This window comes from Bufo bufo, chromosome 7, assembly GCF_905171765.1.
Source record: "Bufo bufo chromosome 7, aBufBuf1.1, whole genome shotgun sequence".
NCBI lineage: Eukaryota > Metazoa > Chordata > Amphibia > Anura > Bufonidae > Bufo > Bufo bufo.
Window position 1 is genome coordinate 43,379,911 of NC_053395.1, and position 25,255 is coordinate 43,405,165.

A 25,255-nucleotide genomic window follows, 5' to 3' on the forward strand; every position below is an offset into this window, starting at 1 on the left:
GTCGGCCCATTCACTTCTATGGGACGGCTCTGTCTGTTCAAGTGAATACTACAGAGCCGTCGCATAGAAGGGAATGGGGACCCATACTTCTAATTACACTGCTCACCATTGCAAATGCTGCATTGAGCAGGTACACAGAGCAGAGAAGGCAGCACTTATACGAGCGCTGCCTTCTCTTCAAACAGCTGATTGGCGAGGGTGCCAGGAGTCGGACCCCCACCGATCTGATATTGATGACCTATCCCAAGTATAGCTCATCAATGCTAAAAAGCGGACAACCCCTTAAGGACCCTCGCCGTACATGTACGGCGCTGGTGGACGTGACTTAAGGACCAACGCTGTACATGTATGGCGGTCTGATCGGGCGGGTGCAGGAGCTGCGGCCATCTAATCAGCGGCACGGACCCGGCAGTCACTGACAGCCGAGCCCCTGCTGCATACGCTGGCATCTGTGAAAACACAGATGCCGGCGTGTTAACCCATTGTATGCCGCGGTCAAAGCTGACAGCAGCATGCAGAGGGTACAGGTGCCCTCTGCTTCCCCATCAGGTCCCCGCGCTGCAGTGGCGGGGACCCGATGGCAGAGAAGGCAAGCCCAATGCCTTCCATAGGCACCGGTGCTTGCCTTCTGCGGAAGCCTGTGAGATCCAGCCCTTATGCTGGGTCTCACAGGCAGTCTGTCAGCAGAAAAGCTGACAGCCAATGCATTACAATACAGGTTGTATTGTAATGCATTGCAGAGGGGATCAGACCCCAGAAGTGGAAGTCCCAGAGAGGGACAAAAATAAAAAAGTAAAAAAAAGTGTTTTTCATAATAATAAAAAAAAAAAATACAGTTTCAAGTAAAAAAAAAAAATAATATAAAAATTTCCCAAAATATAAACACAAAAAAAAACAAAAACAGACATATCGGGTATTGCCGCGTCCGTAACGACTAGCTTTACAAAAATATCACATGATCTACCCCCTCACCTGAACGCCATAGAAAAAATAAAATCAAAACTGCTAAAATCATTTTTTTGTCACCTTACATCACAAAACGTACAAGACCAAGCAATCAAAAAGGCGTTTGCCCCTCAAAATAGTACCAATCAAACCGTCACCTCATCCCACAAAAAATGAGCCCCTACATAAAACAATCGGGCAAAAAATTAAAAAACTATGGCTCTCAGAATATGGAGAAACTAAAACATGATTTTTTTTTGTTTCAAAAATGCTTTTATTGTGTTAAGTGTTTTTTTATTTATTTAAAAGTAGACATTTTAGGCATCGCTGTGTCCGTAACAACCAGGTCTATTAAAATATCACATGACTTAAACCCTCAGGTGAACACCGTAAAAATAAATTATAAATAAAAACTGTGCCAAAAAAGCCATTTTTTGTCACCTTACATCACAAAAAGTGTAAGGCTCAGTTCTCACCTGAGCGTTTTACAGCGCGTTCCTACGCGCTGTAAAACGCTCAACAAGGAGAAACCAATGCTTCCCTATGGGAATGGTTCTCACCTGGGCGTTTTACAGCGCGTACGATCGCGCTGTAAAACGCCCGACGCTCACACAAGTACAGGAGCGTTTTTTTGGGCGCTTGTCGCGCGTTCCCGTACATAGACTTTCGGGAACGCGCGACACTGTGTGCACACTTGTCTCTGTATGCGCGATTGTAAACGCCCGTACAATCGCGCATACAGAGCGCTCCTTTCAGAACGCTCAGGTGTGAACTGAGCCTAATAGCAAGCTATCAAAAAGTCATACCACTCCAAAATCATACAAAAAAAAAAAAAAACATCTCATCATCCCGCAAAAAATTATACCCTACCTAAGACAATCTCCCAAAAAATAAAAATAAAGTATGGCTCTCAGAATATGAAGACACTAAATCATGATTTTTTTTGTTTAAAAAATTCTGTTATTGTGCAAAACTTAAATTAAAAAAAAGTAGACATATTCGGTATTGCCGTGTCCGTAAGAACCTGCTGTATAAAAATACCACATGACCTAACCCCTCAGGTGAACACCGTAAAATAAAAACAGCCATTTTTTATCACCTTACATCACAAAGAGTGTCATACCAAGAGATCAAAGTCATATGCACCCTAAAATAGTACCAATCAAACCATCATCTCATTCCGCAAAAAATGAGCCCCTACATAAGACAGTACCCCAAAAAATAAAAAATAAACTATGACTTTCAGAATATGCAGACACTAAAAAATCTTATTTTTTTCAAAAATGCTTTATTATGTAAAACTGAAAAACAACCAAAAGAAGTAGTCATATTTGGTATGGTCACGTCCGTAACAACCTGCTCTCTAAAAATACCACATGATCTAACCTGTCAGATGAACATTCTAAATAACAAAAAATAAAAACAGTGCCAAAAATCATATGTACCCTAAAATAGTACCAACAAAACTGCCACCTTATCCTGGAGTTTCCAAAATGGGGTCATTTTTTGGAGTTTCTACTCTAGGGGTGCATCAGTGTCTTCAAATGTGACATGGCAACTTAAAATTATCCCAGTGAAATCTGCCTGCCAAAAACCATATCGTGCTCCTTTCCTTCTGCGCCCTGCCGTGTGCCCATACAGCAGTTTACGACCACATGTGGGCCGTTTCTGGAAACTGCAGAATCAGGGCAATAAACATTGAGTTTTGTTTGGCTGTTAACCCTCGCTTTGTTACTGGAAAAAATGGAAAATCTGCCAAAAAAAGTGAAATTCTGAAAGGTTATCTACATTTTCCTTTAATTCTTGTGGAACACCTAAAGGGTTAACAAAGCTTGTAAAATCAGTTTTGAATACCTTGAGGGGTGTAGTTTCTAAAATGGGGCCATTTTGGGGTGGTTTCTATTATGTAAGCCTCACAAAGTGACTTCAGAACTGAACTGGTCCTTACAAAGTGGGTTTTGGAAATTTTCTTAAAAATTTTAAGATCTGCTTCTAAACTTCTAAGCCTTCTAACGTCCCCCCAAAAAAAGAAAATGTAATCTACAAAATGATCCAAACATGAAGTAGACATATGGGAAAAGTAAAGTAATAACTATTTTAGGAGTCATCACTATCTGTTTTAAAAGCAAATTGCAAAAAAATGCTAATTTTTCCAAATTTTTGGTAAATTTGGTATTTTTTTTTATAAATAAAAATGAAATATTTTGACTCAAATTGACCACGAAGTCATGAAGTACAATATGTGACAAGAAAACAATCTCAGAATGGCCTGGATAAGTAAAAGCGTTTCTAAAGTTATCACCACATAGTGACATGTCAGATTTGCAAAAAATGGCCTGGTCCTTAAAGAGGACCTTTCATTGGTCCGAAAATTGTGAACTATCATGCCATATACAGCGGCACCCAGGGATCTCACTGCACTTACTATTATCCCTGGGCGCCGCTCCATTCTCCCGGTATAGCCTCCGGTATGTCCTGGGACTTGGTTATAGTAGGCGGAGACTTAGGGGACTTGGTTATAGTAGGCGGAGACTTAGGGGACTTGGTTATAGTAGGCAGAGTCTGCCCTTGTTCTCCTGGGCGTCTCCTTCTACTATAACCAAGTCCCCGAACGTACCAGAGGGAATAACGGGAGAACGGAGCGGCGCCCAGGGATAATAGTAAGTGCAGTGAGATCCCTGGGCGCCGCTGTATGTGTCATGATACTTCGTTCACAATGTTTGGACCGATGAAAGATCCTCTTTAAGGTGAAAAACGGCAGGGTCCTGAAGGTTCCAATGGTCAGAATCCATCTTTCATAATCTCCTGATTAATAGATTTGCACATTTATGCTGTAAATCACATGCAGCCCCTCAGTTCATATCGCCGGACTGCAGCCACAATTACATTAGCCTTGCTACAAGCAGAAGTGCCCTTCAGGTAAAGCCCAATTCCCGCACAATGATACATACGGCTGTATGCTGGCACACCTGTCCTGTTGTATATAATCTGCCACAAGTACGAAGCTATGCCCCCTGGAGGCAATGTGGTTCTGTAGAGCAGCAGGGACAGAAGAGGACACTAGAATGCCAAAGTGTCCTCAATTATTCATATTAGTCATCACAATCCAGTGCTTTATATGGAATGCCATCTCTGGACTTCTGCTATGTTAAATGCCACACATGAGAAAAGTGGTACTATATATAGTGGCCTACATAAGATGCCAAAGGACAAGTCCACGCAGTACATTGCTGCACAGTTCTGGTACAACTCCACAGTATGGCTAGCTGCATATGGCCGAGCCACACTTACCCACGGCGGCCAATGGCCACAAAATTGTGTGAGCCGAGTTTATCACAAGCGTGTACTAGGCCTGCACAATATATCGCCAAAGCAATCGCAATAAATCGCCATATCGCAATCGCCAATTGGCCGACCAAAAAATGCTGCAATTGTATTACCATATTTTCCGCTTTATAAGACAAACTTTTTTCCCCCCAAAAGTGGGGGGGAAATGGCAGTGCGTCTTATAAAGCGATGGTTGACTTTTTCCGTGGCTGACACGGATGTATCGCCGGCCGGCGATACATCAGTTACAGTGCGGGAAGGGGCTGGAGGCAAGTCGTTATTTTAATGAGCAAATGTTCTTCTATTTGTTCTGTTTATCTGTTCTGTGCAGTGCTATTAAGAAAATGGCAAGTTTAGTATTTTGGACTTTTGCAGTAATGCAAATATGTTATTTAATTTAGTAAAAGATGTTTTATTTGGAAAAACACTGTGCTTTTCAGTTCTTGAGTTAAGCATAACTACATTTCAGCATTATCAGTAATTTCTGTGTGCTTTTGCCTTGAAAATCCAAGCAAATAGACCTCTAGCACAATTCCCTTAAAATATTGCATCGCGTATCGTTATCGCAATTTTTCGGGCCCTAATCGCAATCGCACAGAATTCCCATATCGTGCAGCCCTAGCGTGTACCAACCAGCGCTGGAAGACCCTACTGACGGGGTATACATTTTCTTTTTCACAAAATAGGCCAAAACACATTCAAACCATATTCATCTTCCAGATCTGCTGGCGCTCCAGTCCTCTCTTCTCATCACTTCCTGGTCCAGAGTCATCACACAAAAATGCAAGGAAAGACCCGCTCAGCCGATCACTGGCGATACGCCTTAGCCACTGAGCAGACCTTTCCTGCCATTTATGGTGAGCTGAGCTGCGTCAGGATGGAAGTGGATCAGGGACTGTGAATATAAATCTATTTCAGCAAGTGAGTTCAGTGCGAGATCCCATTCTGAACCTCTGCCAGGATCGCACAGCATTAGGGCTCATTCACATGACCGTTGGTGTGCCATGCAGTGCCCATGCTGTGGACCACAATGCACGGGCACCTTCCGTTGGGCAGGCGCACGGAACGGAACCCCAGAAAGCACTCTCTAGTGCTTCCGTATCTCCGGATTTGAGGACCCATTGAAGTGATGCGGAATGAATTATTAAACCGACCACAGTACCTTACAGTATCCCCCAGTGTGTTGTTAAGCATGTTTTTCTTTCCTCATACTCGTTAAAAACGCTGTTTTAATGTCGGTTGGCGCTGTCTCCGAGTCAGGCTTGAAGTCAAGGGGGCAGCGGCCTCCTTGCTTCAAGTAAAGCTAGGCCCGCCCCTTACCCCTCCTCTACAATTAGATGGACATGCTGCCGGGATCGCGCTCTACTAGCGCATGCGCGGTAAGCTGCTGGTTACAGCGTGACAGCCGGGCGATCGAGCTGTCCGGCGCATTCGCAGTCAGCAAAATGCAGGCGGGTGTGAGTGAGGATCGCGCTGTAACAGGCAGCGTACCGCGCATGTGCTAAAAGAGCGCGATCCCAGCTTCATGTCCATCTAATTGTAGCGAGGAGGGGTAAGGGGAGGGCTTAGCTTTACTTGAAGCAAGGAGGCCACTGCCCCCTTGACTTCAAGCATGACTCGGAGACAGCGCCAACCGACATTAAAACAGCGTTTTTAACAAATATGATGAAACACAGAGAGGAAAGAAAAAAAATGATTAGCAACACACTGGGGGATACTGTAAGGTACTGTGGTCGGTTTAATATGCGTTTTGCAGGTGACAGGTTCCCTTTAAAAAACACCATCCACACACTGCCAAAAAAACTGAGGCATAAAATGACCCGCGGTGCAGGTTTGACATCTGCAGCGTGCCAGTTTAAGCCTTGTTCACATTTCCAATTTTCTCGGACACGCGGTATGCGCATTTCAATGTGTCTGCTCACAGGATTAGTATTTTTTTTTTTAACTGTCCGTGGTTCCGTGAAAAAAAAAAAAAAGGACACGCACACTACTTATGTGGACAGAACATGGCCATTATAGTTTATGCATCAGTGAAAAAACACGGAGACAACGCTGATGGCATCCGTGTTAGGTCAGTGTTTCACGGACCATTGGTAGGAGATACTTTGGAAATTAATTTCCAGCCTAGCAGCGTCAGTGGAATACGGATAACACACCGAGGGCAAAAACGGACCAAACATTACACCTTTTTTGCAGACCGTACGTGGAACCAATCATTTCAAGGGGTCCGCAAAAGAATACAACATGTCCTATCGTTGTCCGCATTACGGACAAGGATAGGACTGTTCCATCATGGGCCAGCTGTTCCGCAAAATACATACGGTCGTGTGCGAGAGGCCTTATCCTGCGGATCTCTACTGTGGATTTCATCTTTCGCAACGACTCTTCCGCTGCATTTTCTGTCACGTGTGAATACGCCCTAACGTACATACTGTAGATTTCAAAATGGAGTTGGCGTTAAAATTTAAAGAAAAACATGCAGGGGGCACGCCGTGATGGAAAAACTCCACTAACTTGCGCTGCAGATCCGCAAGGTGTGAACATGACAATATACTGAGTGCACACACTGCAGATGACAGGGCACTGCGGTCATATAACCTGTACACATGGAGATTATATATATATATATATATCCACCTATATGGCCCAGTTCACACATCAGTTATTGTCAGCCGGAACCAGGAGTGAAGCCTTCAGACACTTGGTTTTGGCTTACAAGTACCTGAAGTGTGAACTAGGCCTTAGAAAGCCATAATAAAAAATAATCAAAATAAATAAATGGGGTAAAAACCGCACGCTCCCTCCGGTAGTCACTGACAGCCGCAGTAGCCGGAGCTGCCAGCAGCACTGTGGAGCGGACACATCGGCACATGCTTCCTGCTGCCCGCGCTCCTCAGACACAAGAGGCTGCTGACAGCTCCGCCGACCTGCAGCGAACAGCCGGCACAATAGGCAGAGCAGCAGGAGGAGGAGGGCCCACAGGCCTCACCATGGAGACCGCCTCAGCGCCGCGCTCCGGCCCCGCTTTTCTCCAGGTGCCGGCCCATCTCCGCCCCCTTTTCACGCTGTATCCACCTCTCACCTCGGTTGCTGTAACGGAATTAAATTCGCCGAACGTCCCCGGCCGCCTCCATGGCCTCCTCTCTCTCCGCCGGGGGATGTGCTCGAACAATGACGTACTTCTCACACCGCCTACATCCGGGTAACCACGGAAACGAGGAGTAACGCTCGATAGGGCGGGGCTAAGGCGGAACGTCAAAAGTCTGCCCAGAGGTCCAATCACAGCCGTTCACTTCCTATTCGCCTGTGTGGGAAAACAAAGGCAGCGCGGACAGCCTATCCTGGAAGGGAACATTGGTGACGTCACAGTCACGTGACCAGGCCTCTCCCTTTTTTTTTATTCTTCCCCCTCAGCGAACCACGTGATTTCCCGTCGGCTAGCATTGTGAGAATAGGCGGGAGAATGCAGCCGTGTGTGACATAGTGTGGTGTCACGTGTGCTGCAGTCTACTATTACAGAAATGATATTCTATTATGCACGTCAATAAATACAGATTAACAAATATATGAGGGGAGGGAGAGCGCCCCCTTCTGGAAATTATGAGATTTCCAGTAGTCACAGACCATATAAAAGAACAAACGCCCCAAATTATTACAATATACTATATTACACTGCTCATACAGATGACTGTGATCGGCCCCGGAATCACTGTCCGTGTGTCCGCTGCGGCTCCCCTACCCCAGACTGACCATCATGGTCATTTATAATACAGTCTCTATCTGATCGCGGGGCTATTGCAGTGTATTCGCATCATGTATACCAGTGATCAGCAACTCCCAGAATCCTTCTATAGGAGTTACAAGAACAGCCGCCTAAGTGTGCATGCTGGGAGTTGTGGTTTTACAGCAGCTGGAGTGCCGAAGGTTGCTGATCCCTGATGTATACAATAGTCCTGTGATCAGATACAAAGTGCCTGAAATTATAAATCACCGTCAGGTATGAGATGCAGCCGAAACACGGACCATGTATCTCATGTACAAGGGGTCCTCCAGAGGTTCAAAGAGGACCTGTAATACATTCCCCATGTAATAACAATTCTGGAGCATCTATTCTTATGGCTCTAGGTTGTGCCGTTCCCTCATTCCTGCTAGAAGTAATGAATGAATTGCTAGCAGCCTTCAATGAAGGTCCAGATGGGCGTTACCAGTTGGGGGAGGGGGGGGGGGTCCGATGCCCTACACAGTCTGACACTATCCAATCAGTGCTACCCATTGTCAGACTGTGCAGGGACACCACCCCCCAGCTGGTAACACCCATCAGTAAACCTCTAGCAGGAATAATACAGGAATGGCACAACATAGAGCCATAAGAATAGATGCCCCAGAATTGGTAGTACACGGGGAATGTAAGTAGTTACTAAAACAGAACTAAATTCTATGTTCTGGAAAGAAGGGAGCTTAGTCAGTACTTACCAACCCGTCATGCTGCCAATCCGCAGTCTCATGAACTGGCTGTGGGGTCTTCATGTGAACCGGATGTACTGTTGTTTCTTCCTGTACATCAAACAGCAGCAGCTCATCTGGTCAAGACCTCAGCGGGAGAACTGACAGCCCGACGGAGAACCCCTTTAAAGAGGACCTGTCTTCTCTCCTGATGTGTCAGTTTTGGTAACTACTTGCATTCCCCTTGTAATAACAATCCTGGAGCATCTACTCTTATGACTCTATGTTGTGCCATTCCTCTATTATTCCTCCTAGTAATTATGAATTAATTACTAACAGTCGAGCTGGGTGTTACCAGTTTGGGGTGGTGTCCCTGCCCAGTTTGACACTGGCAGCACTGATTGGATAATACAGTCCTGATCAAAAGTTTAAAGGGAACCTGTCACCGGGATTTTGTGTATAGAGCTGAGGACATGGGTTGCTAGATGGCCGCTAGCACATCCGCAATACCCAGTCCCCATAGCTCTGTGTGCTTTTATTGTGTAAAAAAAACGATTTGATACATATGCAAATTAACCTGAGACGTGTCCTGTATGTGAGATGAGTCAGGGACAGGACTCATCTCAGGTTAATTTGCATATGTATCAAATAGTTTTTTTTACACAATAAAAGCACACAGAGCTATGGGGACTGGGTATTGCGGATGTGCTAGCGGCCATCTAGCAACCCATGTCCTCAGCTCTATACACAAAATCCCGGTGACAGGTTCCCTTTAAGACCACTTGAAAAATGGCAAAAAATCATATTTTACATTATTGGATCTTAACAAGGTTCCAAGTAGAGCTTCAACATGCAACAAGAAGAAATGAGAGTGAGACAAAACATTTTTTGAGCATTCAATTAATTGAAAACAACGAATAAACTGAAACAGGCTGTTTTTCAGCTGATCACAATTTTAGGACCACATGCCTTTAAAAGGCCAAATCTGTGCAAATATGTGGATTCATTGTCATTTTCTGTCAGGTAGTCACACGTTGTGATGGCAAAGGCAAAAAAACTCTCCCTTTTTGAACGTGGTCGGGTTGTTGAACTGCATAAGCAGGGTCTCTCACAGCGCGCCATCGCTGCTGAGGTGGGACGCAGTAAGACAGTCATTTGGAATTTCTTAAATGATCCTGAGGGTTATGGAACAAAAAAGTCAAGTGGAAGACCCCAAAAAAATGTCATCAGCACTGAGCCGAAGGATCCAATTGGCTGTCCGTCAAGACACTGGACGATCCTCGACCCAAATTGAGGCCCTTACTGGTGCTGACTGCAGCCCCATAACCATCAGACGGCCTCTGAGACTAAAGGGCTTCAAAAACAAAAAACGTCTTCAAAGACCTCGTCTCCTTGAACGCCACAGAACTGCTCGTTTGGACTTTGCAAGAGAGCACCAAACATGGGACATTCAAAGGTGGAAGAAAGTTTTATTTAACCTTGATGGTCCTGATGGTTTCCAACGTTACTGGCATGACAAGCAGATCCCACCTGAGATGTTTTCTACGCGCCACAGTGGAGGGGGTGCCATAATGGTCTGGGGTGCTTTTTCCTTCAGTGGAACAATGGAGCTTCAGGAAGTGCAGGGGCGTCAAACGGCCGCTGGCTATGTCCAGATGTTGCAGAGAGCATTCCTCATGACTGAGGGCCCTCGTCTGTATGGTAACGACTGGGTTTTTCAGCAGGACAACGCTACAGTACACAATGCCCGCAGGACAAGGGACTTCTTCCGGGAGAATAGCATCACTCTTTTGGCCCATCCTATGTGTTCTCCTGATCTAAATCCAATTGAGAACCTTTGGGGAAGGATGGCAAGGGAAGTTTACAAAAATGGACAACAGTTCCAGACAGTAGATGGCCTTCGTGCGGCCGTCTTCACCACTTGGAGAAATGTTCCCACTCACCTCATGGAAACGCTTACATCAAGCATGCCGAAGCAATAACGACGGAGCTACTCATTACTGAGTTCATGTTTGGAAGTTGGATTTCTGTTTTGGGGGGGTTTAGTTCTTTTTTGGAGGTGTGGTCCTAAACTTTTGATCAGCTGAAAAACAGCCTGTTTCAGTTTATTCGTTGTTTTCATTAAATTGAATGCTCAAAAAATGTTTTGTCTCACTCCCATTTTTTCTTGTTGCATGTTGAAGCTCTACTTGGAACCTTGTTAAGATCCAGCCATGCTAAATATGATTTTTTGCCATTTTTCAAGTGGTCTTAAACTTTTGATCAGGACTGTATCATACTGTGCAAAGCCTCCCCCTCTCTTAGGCTAGGTCTACACAACAAAATGTGTCACGCAAAAGATAGGGCACAACTACACTGCAACATTTCGTCGCGCGACAATTTTTATAATGATAGTCTATGGTGTCGCACTGCGACTGCAACGTGACAGTCGCAGAAAAATCCATCTCGAATGGATTTTTTTGCGACTGTCGCGTCACAGCGGGACACCATAGACTATCATTATAAAAGTTGTCGCGCAACATTGGTGCGACAAATGTCGTTGTGTAGACCTAGCCTTAATCCAGTTTGGCATCAACAACCCCCTCACCATGGGTCTAGCTCCTAAAACACCTGCAGACTCAACCAGCTATACATTTCCCTTGCTGGAACAACCCCTTTAATAGCTTACAGCATAGAGAAGTCTGTGGAAAAATACAAATATTCAGTATTGCTTCAGAATACCCTATTGGCTTGCAGCAAATATCTGTCCTCGGCTTTTGGTGCCACAAAAAAAAAGTAAATAAATACTGCAAAAAAAAAAAAAAGTTAAAAAACAATGTTTTACATCTAAAAATATGTTTAAAAAAACAAAAACGCACAGAGGCAGATTTATCACTGGTTTTAAAGAGGACCTTTCATCAGTTTTGCAAAAGTCTAATTAGGGTGTTACCTTATAGGGCGGCCCCCACTGATGCCATGGTTGTTTTTTTTTTCTTCAAAAGTTTGTCCGCTGTGGCCCGCCGTTGATTTTGGCGCCTTGTATTATAATGAGGAGTATCGGAACGATGAGGAGGAGACCGAGTCTTTCTCTGTGGGCGTCTCCTTCTCCCTGGCTGTAGCGCTGTCCAATCGCAGAGGAGAGCGTCACAGCCATGGAGGTTTTTTCTGCGCTGCGATTGGACCGAGCTACAGCCAGGGAGAAGGAGACGCCCATTAAAAAACCCTGGTGTCTCCTCCTCCCTGTTCCGATGCTAGTAATTAGCATACTGAGTGGGGAAAATACCGGAGGGCACAGCGGGCAAACGGAGGGGCGCCCAGTAAGCACTATAGGATCCCTGCTTTATGCCCTACCTAACGTTCTACTTATATTATAAAGTCTGGACCCATGAAAGGTCCTCTTTAAGCCACAAAATGTAGCAAATTATGGTGCGCATATGTATTTGCGTTATCATTTTTGCCTGCAATTTCAAAAATGGGCAGAGCTCCGATCACTGGGGCCCCCACCCATCACGAGAACGGTGGCCCAGTCTCCCCCATTTGAATTGAGTGGCAGTCATACATGCCGGCCGTCGCTTTATTCTGCTCTCTGGGGATGCCATAGATAGCGGAGCGCTTGTACTCATCTATCTTTGCTCAGGAATGGTGTCTGCGGCATTATTCAAATGGGGGGAGCATGGGCCCCCATTCTCGTGATCGGCGGAGGCTCCAGGGGTCAGACCCCTGCTGATCAGACATTTATACCCCAGCCTGCGGTACTGTATTAGTGGGACAAACCCTAACAGCTGTAAACTGTAGTCCAAATCTACTCCAGCTCAGGTGGACTGCTAGAAAATGTGCCAAATGCATTAAATCTAGGACACTGATGGCTTATCGCTAGGGTAGGCCATTAATGTCAGATAGGTGTGGGTCCCACATCAGGGACCTCTTCCTATCTCCACAACAGGACCAGCCTCCCTTCACTGCTATGGGAGTTCCGAAACTAGCAGAGCTCTGGCTTGGTTATGAGTGGTGAATGGAGAGGTGGCCGTGCTTACACGGTGCCTCCTGTATTCTCCGGTATGAGACTTCCAAGGTTTTGGAAAACCCATGGCGAAGAATGGAGAGCATGCCCGCTGTGCTTACCTTCACTTCAGGAGCCCCTTTCTCTAGATAGAAGCAGATCCCAGAGGTGGGACACACACCTATCTGACATTGATGCCATAGCCTAGGGATAAGCCATCAATGTCCCAGAAGGGCCAACCCCTTTAAGAAGCCAGTCACAATATGAAACGCCAGCCTACAGCTCGGTGGAGCAGGGAAGACCAGATTTGTGCCTCCTCTGCTTTTCCCCATGTGACGATTACAGGTGGCAGTGACCTAATGGCAGCTGGGTAGAAGCAGAAATCTGTATGTAATACAGGGGAGGCACATCATTTGTCGCTCTTGCACCCTCCTGCTCCACTGACGCAATCAAATCCTTCACTGTTACAACTTGGACAGCTGCCGACATTTCCCCGTCGGTCCCCTGACACCAAGCTCGGACCCATGCGATGGCGGCAGGCACAAATACATATTCCACTATACACCAGAGATGCAAAGCCAATACACAAAACACAAGAAAGACACGTAACAGATGAAAACCTAGACAGATGTGTATAAAAAGAAAAGATTTATTCCTAGATACAAAATAGAACCTGAACCTCGAACTGCGTAAAATGCTGTCGTGAGATAAAACAAATGGTGTGGCGGTAATGTAAAACCATAAAAGCCACTAACAGAATTATTTCCTATTGTGCCCACACCACTCAGAAGTCAATCATATCCAGGCTGGCGAGGTGCCTCATGGTCGGCCTCCCATGGGGACAGTGCCACGGCTGCTCGATTTCTCCCATGTGTGCCACCAGTTTCCTCATTTCATGACTGTTTAAGGCTGTTCCAATCATCACCTGGCAGTAAAAAGAGACCATGAAATCTTAGCAACAAAGCGACTGGTCGTCAGCTCTAACGCAGCAGCAGCAGGGGAGAAAAAGAATACTTTTAATCCATATGCAAATGAGCAGTTAAGTGCACCGAGGGCGGGAACAAGCCACTCTGTGCACCATTGCTCTTCCCGCTTCCTCTCCCAGATCCTCCATCTCCTTCTTGATTGACAGGACCAGGTTTCTGCAGAATCCTCTCACCTGGCTCTGTCAATCAAGGAGAAAACGAGGCTGGCAGAGGAAGCAAGGATGTCCAGAGCGGCTTAGGCCCGCCCTCAGTGCACTTAACTGCTCATTTGCATATGGATGAAAAGTACTTTTTCTCCAGAATGAAGCAACAGATCACAAAGTGAAAGGTATCATTAAATTCAGCTGAGCTAGTCCTGGCTTAACAATAAATTTCCTGAGGATGAACTCCCTTTAAAGCAGGCATGCTCAACCTGCGGCCCTCCAGCTGTTGCAAAACTACAACTCCCAGCATGCCCGAACAGCCTACAGCTATCAGCCTACAGCAGGGCATTGTGGGAGTTGTAGTTTTACAACAGCTGGAGGGCCGCAGGTTTAGCATGCCTGCTTTAAAGGGAATCTATCATCTCAATCTACGACTATTATTTGCAGTAATACACGAGTCCAAATCACAATTATTATTTTCCTACTGCCAGCACTCAAAACTGCACTGAAATACATCGTCAGGACTGCTGTGCATGCGCACATGACTCCTCTTCATTATGTTAGACAGCACAGCAGTCCTGACAGTGCATTTCAGTGCAGTTTTGAGTGCTGACAGTGCGGTAATGGGGGGGGGGGGCAGTAGGGAAATAAAAAAATAGAGATCTGGACTCCCCTAAAAGTAAGGCTACTTTTACACTCTTGTGTCAGAAGATGTCTATACCGGAAAAAAAACGGTTCCGTTTAGTCCTCATGCATTCTGAATGGAAAGAGATCTGTTCAGGATGCATCAGGATGTCTTTGGTTCTGGCATCATTCCATTTTGTGTCCGGTCATAAAAACGGAAAAAAAAAAAACAGATCCGTCACTGAAAACAAAGTAATGGTGACGGATTTTTTTAAGAGCCTAAAAAACCGGATCCGTCACCCACTGGCTTTCAATGTATTTAGTTACGGATTCGTTTGTTTTTTTTCCCTGTTTTGATTTCACACAACGGCATCCTAACAGAGCTAGTGCATCCTGATGTGCAAAATCAAAACGGATCTGTTTAATTCCGGTATTGAGATCCTCTGCCGGATCTGAATACCAGAATTTACAATGCAAGTGGTAAAGTAGGCTACGGCTAGGTCTACACGACGACATTTGTCGCGCGACAGATAGGGCACAGCTACACTGCAACATTTGTCCCGCGACATTTTGTTGCACCAATGTCGCACGACAATTTTTATAATGGTAGTCTACGGTGTCGCAATGCGGCGACTGCGACGCGACAGTTGCAGAAAAATCCATCTCGAATTGATTTTTTGCGACTGTCGCGTCGCAGTATGACACCATAGACTATAATTATAAAAATTGTTGCGCGACATTGGTGCGACCAAATGTCGCGTGTAGACCTAGCCTAATACTGCACGTAACAGTCCAAGATCCGGGTGATAGAGTCCCTTTAAGAAACGTGCAGGTCATCTCTTGCTGTTTGCACGGCAAAGTAACTGGATACCTGCTTCACTTACAGATTTTCTGCATGCTCTTGAGGCAAACATCTGCCTTACTCGAGACGGTCTGCACATAACTCCTGGAGAGTCACTAAGCATAAAGATTAATTCCTCGATGTCCTGCTGGCCAAAGGTCCAGTTTTTGCTAGTTGGTAAAGAAACTAACTTCACTCTTTCCATGACGGGCGCTGTTATTAAAAAACAAAAAAAATGCTATTAGTGACAATGCTTAGGATAATGACAATGCTTTCTTCACATTTGTTTGCAGTTTATTTTTAGTGCCACATTTTAAACAAGTGTTTTTCTAATATTTTCTCAGCTCCTATGGTGATGGGAAAAAACAGAAAAAATGCGTTGCCTGTAGGGCATTTAAAATAACACCTGGAACAACCTCTTAATAATTTTGGCACATCCTCGGGAGTTCTTTAAGCCAGAAAATTAAACCTATGCCAGCAAGGATCTGGCATAGATTTTAGGTGTAAAATGGATGCACCCGAAATCTGGTGCTATATTTATAAACGTGGATCCTCCCCTCCCTAAATAAAGATATTTGATAAACCAGTTTCACCTTGTTAAAATGGTGAATAGGGTTGTTTCGATGCCAAAATTGTGATTCGGTTTCGATACCATAAAAAAGTATTGTGATACTCGATACCATGGGAAAAAAATAAACCACCAAAAAAGCAGCGTGCATTCCGCATTTTATGGAACGTCCGGCCCACAATCGAACAGTCCGATTCTATTTTTTGGGGGGACAAGGTGACTTAAAAAAATGGCGAATCGCGCATTTTTAATTTTTTCTGTTGCTGCTTTTACCGCATAGGAGCTATTTTTTTTATATTTTAATAGTTCGCACTTTTTTGGGCGTGGCGATATGTAATGTTTATTTATTTATTGTTTATATATTTTATATCTAAAATTGGGAAAGGCGGTGAGTTAAACTTAATATTTTGGTGTTTGTTTTTTTTAAACATTTTTTTGTTACTTTTTATTTAATAACTATTAGCCCCCTCAGGGGCTAGAACCTGGGATCTTTTCATCCCTTGTCCTATTCACCATAATAGAGATATATTAGGGTGACTAGGACTTCACACTGTCCCCGCTGCCCTGTGCTCACAGCAGCAGGGAGATTACCATGGCAGCCATGGATGGCTTCAGTAGCGTCCTGGCTGCCATGGTAACCGATCTGAGCCCCAGCAGTCACTGCCACCAATGAAGAGGAGGGGAGGGGACCCTGTGGCCACTGCCACCTATGATAGTAATACTGGGGGGGGGGGGGCGCACTGCGCCACCAATGAAGATAAGTAACCTTTTAATACAAATACAGAAGGCGGGTGCCGGCTGCAGAATCACATAGCCGACACCCGACCTCTATGACAGGGCACTGCGATCCACGGCGGTTAACCCCTCAGGTGCCGCACCTATGTGATTCTGCCGCCGGCACCTGCCGCCTATATTTGTATTAATGGGCGAGTTATCATCATTGGTGGTGCAGTGGCCACAGCCCCTCCCCTCCTCCGCCCCTCTCTCTTCTTATTGGCGGCAGCAGCGGCACAGGGGGGAGGGAGGGAGTGTTGTGCTTTTTCATAAGTGTAAACAGTTATATCTACTTATTTTAATTAAAATGGATATTCATTGCCTTTAAGAGCAATGTTGATTTATATTCACTATTTTGTATGGATTTTCATGTAGGCCGAAGTAAGTCCATAGGAAGATTACTGCGTCGTTCAAAGAGCTAGTGTTATTGTAACAATATATTATACATTTAGACGATACACGGCACCTGCAGATTTAGAGTCTTCATTGTATTTGTTATCTGGACATGAATTCCACAGTGTGAGAATTGTCTAGATGTTCCTCAAAGTATACATTCATGTATCAAAGTTTGTCCCTTGGCTCTAAGACAAGGCCTCCAGATGTCAGAGGTGTGTAGTATTAAAAATATCAGGCATGTATGAGTTAACCCTTAATGGTACGATGCTTATTGCTTATACAACAGTGCCACCTAGATATGAGCAGTTAATACTACACCAGTAGCAAAAGTGCATTCTGGGTAGTATTATGACGTCACATTCCTTATCAATGGACACGCCCATCCAACAATGATTGGAAAATTCCAAATTAGGAAGGTGTGTTCATCTGATAAGTTTTGGGTTAAGAAACCAGATACCAAAAAAAAAAAGAAAAGAAAGAAAAAAGACGGAAAGAAAAAACAAAGAAAGAAAGGGATATCTCTGGAGAAAGATCTGGATTATCAGAAAAACTCTTGAGAGCTGACTGCACCAAGACTCTGCACATCACTTGACCCTTGGGTAATGTATACTTTTGTTTTATGTAGTATTGATCTAAATTAATTGGCTTGATACTTAGCCAGATACCCGCTCATTTGCGGACGTGTAACGTTAGTTGCTACATCAATATTGTCGCTTGATTTCAGTTACGATGCATATAACTGAATAAAGGGGATAGTATTGGAGAAACTCTCTGTTAGGAATCTTTATATTCCCTAGTTTGATATCAAGCCAATAATTTATAAGTTTTGTTGCAATACTACCCCATATCTGAGATTGGTCATCATTTTGGGCAGAGCAAGGGCTCGTATCTGTCATTTTCTTGATTGAGTTTTTGCGCATAATCCATTGATTTTATATCTCTCACCATTTTAAAGCCGGATTGCATAATATTTTTGTGTTGGTTGAGTAGTGTTTTGTTGGCACCATATAGTGGTGAATTCTGGGTACTGCATATCATTATATATTATTGAAATTTACGTTGATAAATTTTTTATTGTATTTTAAACTATTGTATAATAAACCATTAATATTTTTGCATAGACGCTTGTACCCTGTTTTGCTGATTGCACAAAATAATCAGGTTCTCGATTGAACTCTTTTTGAGATGTTTATGTCCATCTCACGGATCAATATCATTTGAATAATTTTTCTTTTGATCCATTAATTTATTTTTTATTTTTTATAAAGCATTTGCTTTATATACCCAACAGGAGGGAGAGACTCCTTCTAACCTGTGCTGCTGAGGGAACAAGGTGCACGCTGAGAGCAGCGTGCGCCATGTTCTCTGATACTAGGCTGCGCAGTATCAGTAAATGTCAAATCCCGGTATCGAATCAATACCGGTACAAAAGTATTGATTGGGTATCGATAATTCGATACCTGCTCCAACCGTAGTGGGAAAACCGGCAAAAAGTTGCAAATTTTGGAGCACTACAGGACATCAGAAAGCTGGCATAGACATTTGAACTCGACATATCTGAGGCTTCTAAATGGCATTAATTAGTATTAAAGGGATTGTCCAGGCTTTTACTATTGATCAGCTATCCTCAGGACAGGTCATCAATATCAGATCGGCGGGGGTCCAACACTCGGCACCCCCACTGATCAACTGTATGAGGAGATGGCGTGCAGTGCACACGTGCCGTCACCTTTCTCTCTTCCGGTTCACCTCTGCGGTCTATGGCAAAGACCATAGACCGAATACAGCTGAGGATAGGTCATCGATAGTAAAAGTTCAGAGAACCCCTTTAAGTACATGCCTAGATAACATACTAATGCACAAACGTAAATAAAAATCTAAGGAGAATTAGATCCATTTACCATACGCGTAGGGGAAAACTCCGGGTGCATATGTCCAATATACTCATTAGCCCATGGAGGCAAAAAGTGTCCTTTTGGCCCCTATCGGGCTGGTATAGTTCAGCAGACTTTTTTTTTATTTATTTTTTAAACTAGATGAAAGTGCACAGCCTACTGTCTTATTCTATAAAGAGACAGCCCACAAAATGGTATACAGTGCAACTTTTTAACATTGGAGCCTATGGACATTGTATGCAACTGTATTGCTATAAAGTGGTATACGCTAGGAATTCTCTACTGATACATTTTTTTGGCATACACTGCAAATGCACTGAGTAGCCCCCGAGGCATCAAAGAAACCCTGTAAGATGACTCAAGGGACATAGAGAAGAAACGTTTCTGGCACATACCGTCTTCATCAAAGATGAAATCAAAACCATTTTTCTTGAATATTTCTATATTGTCCATCAGAACCGATTCATTCACAGACGTTAAATTTAGTTTCTGTGGCCTGAAAAGAAAGATATAATAATATATAAAAAATATATCATAAGTGATATTATATATAAAATATATAATAAGTGAGAGATGATGTGCTATTGACATTTCACGAGCTGTAAGCATAATGGCTAAACAAAATTCTGCGATTTTACAATAATTGGAGTGCAATTACCGTAATTCTCTGGTGGTTTCTGGTATTGCAGCTCAGTCCCATCCACTTGAAAGGGTCTGAGCTGCAATACTTAGCCACAGTCCATGGACAAGAATGGCGGTTTCTGACTTCTCTAAAGTCAGACAACCCCTTTAGTGTGATTAGCACGTATACACTCATTAACACCCTACAACTAGCTCTTACCCCAATCACTTCCCTCCCCTGTCCAGACTTGGCTGCCAATCATTACAACCAGACCCTCAAAACCACCCTAGATGAAGTTGCTCCAATATCAATCCGTCCCTCTCGACACAGAACACGGTCGACACAGAACACGGTCGCTCCTTTAGTGTATCATTCTCTGGCTCTTCTTCTTCTCCTCTTCCTCTTGATGTTGAAGTTCCTCAGGGCTCAGTACTAGGTCCTCTACTCTTCTTCCTCTATACTGCCCCCATCGGACAGACTATCAGTAGATTTGGCTTTCGATACCATCTCTATGCTGACGACACCCAACTATACACTTCGTCCCCTGACATCACCCCTGCTTTACTCCAAAACACCAGTAATTGTCTGGCAGGTGACTCTAACATCATGTCCTCTCTGTACAGTGCTCCAGATGGCGACCAAAATGGTCACCAATGCGACTTAGAATTTACAAATGGCGACAAGACTTTTTAGTCTTGTTGCCATTTGCGACTAGACCAGCCGCCGCAGCTCTGCAGTTGAATACAGCGGTGGGGCACAGGAGCTGATAGTTCTCTGCCCCGCCGCCGATGTTCTTCTCAGCAGCGCAGTGGAGAATGAGTCTCTCCCTCCCCCTGTGCTGTTGCCGCCGCCGCCAATAAGAAGACAGACTGTAGGAGGAGGGGAGGGGCTGTGGCCACTGCGCCACCAATGAAGATAACTGACCTGTTAATACAAATACAGGAGGCGGGTGCCGGAATCAAATAGCCGGCACCCGACCTCTATGACAGGGAGCTGCGATCAGCGGCAGTTAACCCCTCAGGTGTAGAGGATCACAGCTCCCTGTCACAGAGGTCGGGTGCCGGCTATTTGATTCCACCTCCTGTATTTGTATTAACAGGTCAGTTATCTTCATTGGTGGTGCAGTGGCCACAGCCCCTCCAACACCCCAGTATAATAAACATTAGTGGCGCAGTGCACCCCCCCAACCCCTTAGTATTAAAGTCAATGGTGGCAGTGGCCACAGGGTCCCCTCCACCTCTTCATTGGTGGTTCAGTGGTAGTTCCAATCGGAGCCCCAGCAGTGTAATCCCGGGGCTCCGATCGGTTACCATGGCAGCCAGGACGCTACTGAAGCCATGGCTGCCATGGTAAGCTCCCTGCTGCTGTGTGCACAAAGCACAGGGCAGCAGGGAGAGTGTGAAGTCCTATCCACCCTAATAGAGCTTTATCAGGGTGAATAGGACAAGGGTTTCAGCCCCTAAGGGGGCTAATAGTAAGTTGAAAAAAATTTACATATAAAATACACTGCTCAAAAAAATAAAGGGAACACAAAAATAACTCATCCTAGATCTGAATTAATTAAATATTCTTCTGAAATACTTTGTTCTTTACATAGTTGAATGTGCTGACAACAAAATCACACAAAAATAAAAAAATGGAAATCAAATTTTTAACCCATGGAGGTCTGGATTTGGAGTCACACTCAAAATTAAAGTGGAAAAACACACTACAGGCTGATCCAACTTTGATGTAATGTCCTTAAAACAAGTCAAAATGAGACTCAGTAGTGTGTGTGTGTGTGTGTGTGGCCTCCACGTGCCTGTATGACCTCCCTGTATGATGAGGTGGCGGACGGTCTCCTGAGGGATCTCCTCCCAGACCTGGACTAAAGCATCTGCCAACTCCTGGACAGTCTGTGGTGCAACGTGACGTTGGTGGATAGAGCGAGACATGATGTCCCAGAAGTGCTCAATTGGATTCAGGTCTGGGGAACGGGCGGGCCAGTCCATAGCATCAATGCCTTCGTCTTGCAGGAACTGCTGACACACTCCAGCCACATGAGGTCTAGCATTGTCTTGCATTAGGAGGAACCCAGGGCCAACCGCACCAGCATATGGTCTCACAAGGGGTCTGAGGATCTCATCTCGGTACCTAATGGCAGTCAGGCTACCTCTGGCGAGCACATGAAGGGCTGTGCGGCCCTCCAAAGAAATGCCACCCCACACCATTACTGACCCAATGCCAAACCGGTCATGCTGGAGGATGTTGCAGGCAGCAGAACGTTCTCCAGGGCGTCTCCAGACTATGTCACATCTGTTACATGTGCTCAGTGTGAACCTGCTTTCATCTGTGAAGAGCACAGGGCGCCAGTGGCGAATTTGCCAATCTTGGTGTTCTCTGGCAAATGCCAAACGTCCTGCACGGTGTTGGGCTGTAAGCACAACCCCCACCTGTGGATGTCGGGCCATCATATCACCCTCATGGAGTCTGTTTCTGACCGTTTGAGCAGACACATGCACATTTGTGGCTTGCTGGAGGTCATTTTGCAGGGCTCTGGCAGTGCTCCTCCTGTTCCTCCTTGCACAAAGGCGGAGGTAGCGGTCCTGCTGCTGGGTTGTTGCCCTCCTACGGCCTCCTCCACGTCTCCTGATGTACTGGCCTGTCTTCTGGTAGCGCCTCCATGCTCTGGACACTACGCTGACAGACACAGCAAACCTTTTTGCCACAGCTCGCATTGATGTGCCATCCTGGATAAGCTGCACTACCTGAGCCACTTGTGTGGGTTGTAGACTCCGTCTCATGCTACCACTAGAGTGAAAGCACCGCCAACATTCAAAAGTGACCAAAACATCAGCCAGGAAGCATAGGAACTGAGAAGTGGTCTGTGATCACCACCTGCAGAACCACTCCTTTATTGGGGGTGTCTTGCTAATTGGCTATAATTTCCACCTGTTGTCTATCCCATTTGCACAACAGCATGTGAAATTGATTGTCACTCAGTGTTGCTTCCTAAGTGGACAGTTTGATTTCACAGAAGTGTGATTGACTTGGAGTTACATTGTGTTGTTTAAGTGTTCCCTTTATTTTTTTGAGCAGTGTATATAAACAATAAATAAACATATTACATAGCGCTGTGTCCGAAAAGTCCAAACTATTAAATTATTAAAAAAATATCACCTATGTGGTGAACGCCGTAACAGAAATAAATAAATAAAAACCATGCGATTCGCTATTTTTTAGTCACCTTGTCACCCCAAAAAATAGGATAGGACTGTTCTATTATGGGCCGAACGTTTCATAAAATGCGGAATGCACATGGCTTTTTTTGGTGTTTTTTTTTTTTCCGTGTGGTATTGAGTATCGCAATACTTTTTTAAGGTGTTGAAACCGAATCCAAATTTTGGTATCGAAACAACCCTGCGCCGATCTGATCGACGTAGCGTTGTCACGATGCCAAAATTTTGATTCGGTTTTGATTTGGCGACTAAAAATGTAATTTGGCTCCTAAATTTTTCAGTTCAGGAGCCAATGGCTACTAGGTATTTTTTTTAGTCTGGAGCACTGCTGTATCTAAAATTGAGCCTCTCAAAAACTGAACTTCTTGTCTTTCCCCCATCTACTAACTCACCTAACCTTGATATTTCAATTTCGGTCTGCAGCACTATTATAACTCCTGTGCAACATGCACCGCTGTCTTGGGGCCTCATTTGACTCTGATCTTTCCTTTGTGTCCCCATATTCAATCACTTACACGCTCTTGTCGTCTGCACCTCAAGAATATCGCCAGAATCTGCCCTTTTCTTACGGTGGAAACGGCAAAAACTCTTGTTGTTGCCTTGATTCCTTCTCGTCTTGACTACTGCAACGCATTACTAATCGGTCTCCCTCTCACTAAACTCTCCCTCTTCAGTCTGTCCTAAATGCTGCACCCAGGCTCATCTATCCATCCAACCACTACACTGATGCTACTAGTCTGTGCCAGTCACTTCACTGGTTGCCCGTCCACCACAGAATACAGTTCAAACTTCTCACCCACAAATCTCTCCACAGTGCTGCACCGCCATACATCTCCTCCCTCATCTCCATCTACCACCCTACTCCTGCTCTCCACAGTGCTGCACCGCCATACATCTCCTCCCTCATCTCCATCTACCACCCTACTCGTGCTCTCCGTTCTGTTAGCGACCTAAGATTAATAACCTCCATAATTCGTACCTCTCACTCCCGTTTTCAAGACTTTCCTCGAGCTGCACCTAATCTCTGGAATACTCTGCCCCGGAATACTAGGTCAATCCACAACTTCTCCACCTTCAAACGTGCCTTAAAAACACATCTTTTCAGGCAGGCTTATCAAGCTACCTAAACTGACTATTCCCCGAATAAACCTCCCCCCACCAACATCTCTGGCCTAAACTCGATCCTCTAGTAGTCCCAAACCTGAAGCAGATCGGCCGGCACCACTCCTGTCAGTTCAATAATGGCTCAAATCCTACTTATCACAATCAACTACCTTATGTGTCACCCCCAATTCCTCATAGATTGTAAGCTCTTGCGAGCAGGGCCCAGGCTCCTAGTGTTTCAGTTGCATATTAGCCAGTTATTTTAGTTTGTACAAAATGAACCCTATGAATTTGTAAAGCGCTGCGGAATATGGTGGCGCTATATAAATATATTTTATTATTATACACAAAAACATCACCTCAAGTCTGGTTAAAGCAAAAATGAATTCTGTGTGTTGCCTTATGAAGACAACCACTTTCCAGGTGCCTATGAAGGTCCCCATAGACACTAGTGTATGGTCAGCAGAACGCACCAAGAACAGCGGGTTCGGCTCACAGTCTAAGGCCGAATGCACACGGCCGAGAGCGGTCCGTGGTATCCCGGCCTGGATTCCTGCTGACAGCAGGAGCGCACGGCGTCATTGGTTGCTATGACGCCGTGCGCTTCATGCCGCCGCCGCACTACAGTAATACACTTATATGATCGATACGAGTGTATTACTGTAGTGCAGTGACGGCATGAAGCGCACGGCGTCATAGCAACCAATGACGCCGTGCGCTCCTGCTGTCAGCAGGAATCCAGGCCGGGATACCACGGCCGCATGCATTCAGCCTAAGGCCCCATTTACACGTCCGCAATTTCATTCTGCATTTTGCGGAACGGAATTGCGGACCCAATCATTTCTATGGGGCCGCACATCGTGCGGCCCGGCTCCGGAAATGCGGACCCGCACTTCTGGATCCACATTTCCGTTCCCGAAAAAAATAGAACATGTCCTATTCTTGTCCGCAATTACGGACAAGAACAGGCATATTCTATTAGTGCCGGCGATGTGCGGTCCGCAAAATACGGAACGCACATTGCCGTGTCCGTGTTTTGCGGATCCGCAAAACACGTTACAGACCTGTGAATGGACCCTAATATGAACAGAGGAGTGCTCAGGCGGTCCCCTGGGCATAAGCCCACCGGGGCATTTCCCTGTAGGGACTATGGCCAGTCCGCCCCTGCCTGACCTGAAATGACTGTATTATATGTATCTGGACAGCGGCCACGAGAAAAACTCAGACGGCCTCTCCTGCCAGCAGCTTTCCTTTCTCTTCCTAATGAAAATGGATACACGCATGTATGGGGGAGTTGGGAGAGGAGATATAGCGTTTGATGACACCTATTGAATGTGTAGGCCAGCCTTAGAGCCAGGGCTAGAGAGCAGCTTTTGCTCTGGTAGATCCA

At 45.1% G+C, this 25,255-nt stretch overlaps 2 protein-coding genes across 2 annotated transcripts in view; both read right to left on the reverse strand.

The window, feature by feature from the left end:
• Window positions 1-7,485, reverse strand: part of USP42 (ubiquitin specific peptidase 42) — a 75,809-nt gene extending 68,324 nt beyond the window's left edge. Inside the window, exon 1 of the mRNA XM_040439801.1 lies at window positions 7,355-7,485. The gene's annotated coding sequence lies outside the window, so the exon portion shown is untranslated. The remainder of the gene's footprint in view (window positions 1-7,354) is intronic.
• A 5,854-nt stretch (window positions 7,486-13,339) lies between these two features.
• PMS2 (PMS1 homolog 2, mismatch repair system component) overlaps window positions 13,340-25,255 on the reverse strand; it is a 56,107-nt gene continuing 44,191 nt past the window's right edge. The window contains exons 13-15 of the mRNA XM_040440047.1: window positions 19,317-19,417; window positions 15,332-15,501; window positions 13,340-13,619 (exon numbers count right to left, since the gene is read on the reverse strand). Coding sequence (XP_040295981.1) covers window positions 13,479-13,619; window positions 15,332-15,501; window positions 19,317-19,417 — 412 coding nt within the window. The 3' untranslated portion in view covers window positions 13,340-13,478. The remainder of the gene's footprint in view (window positions 13,620-15,331; window positions 15,502-19,316; window positions 19,418-25,255) is intronic.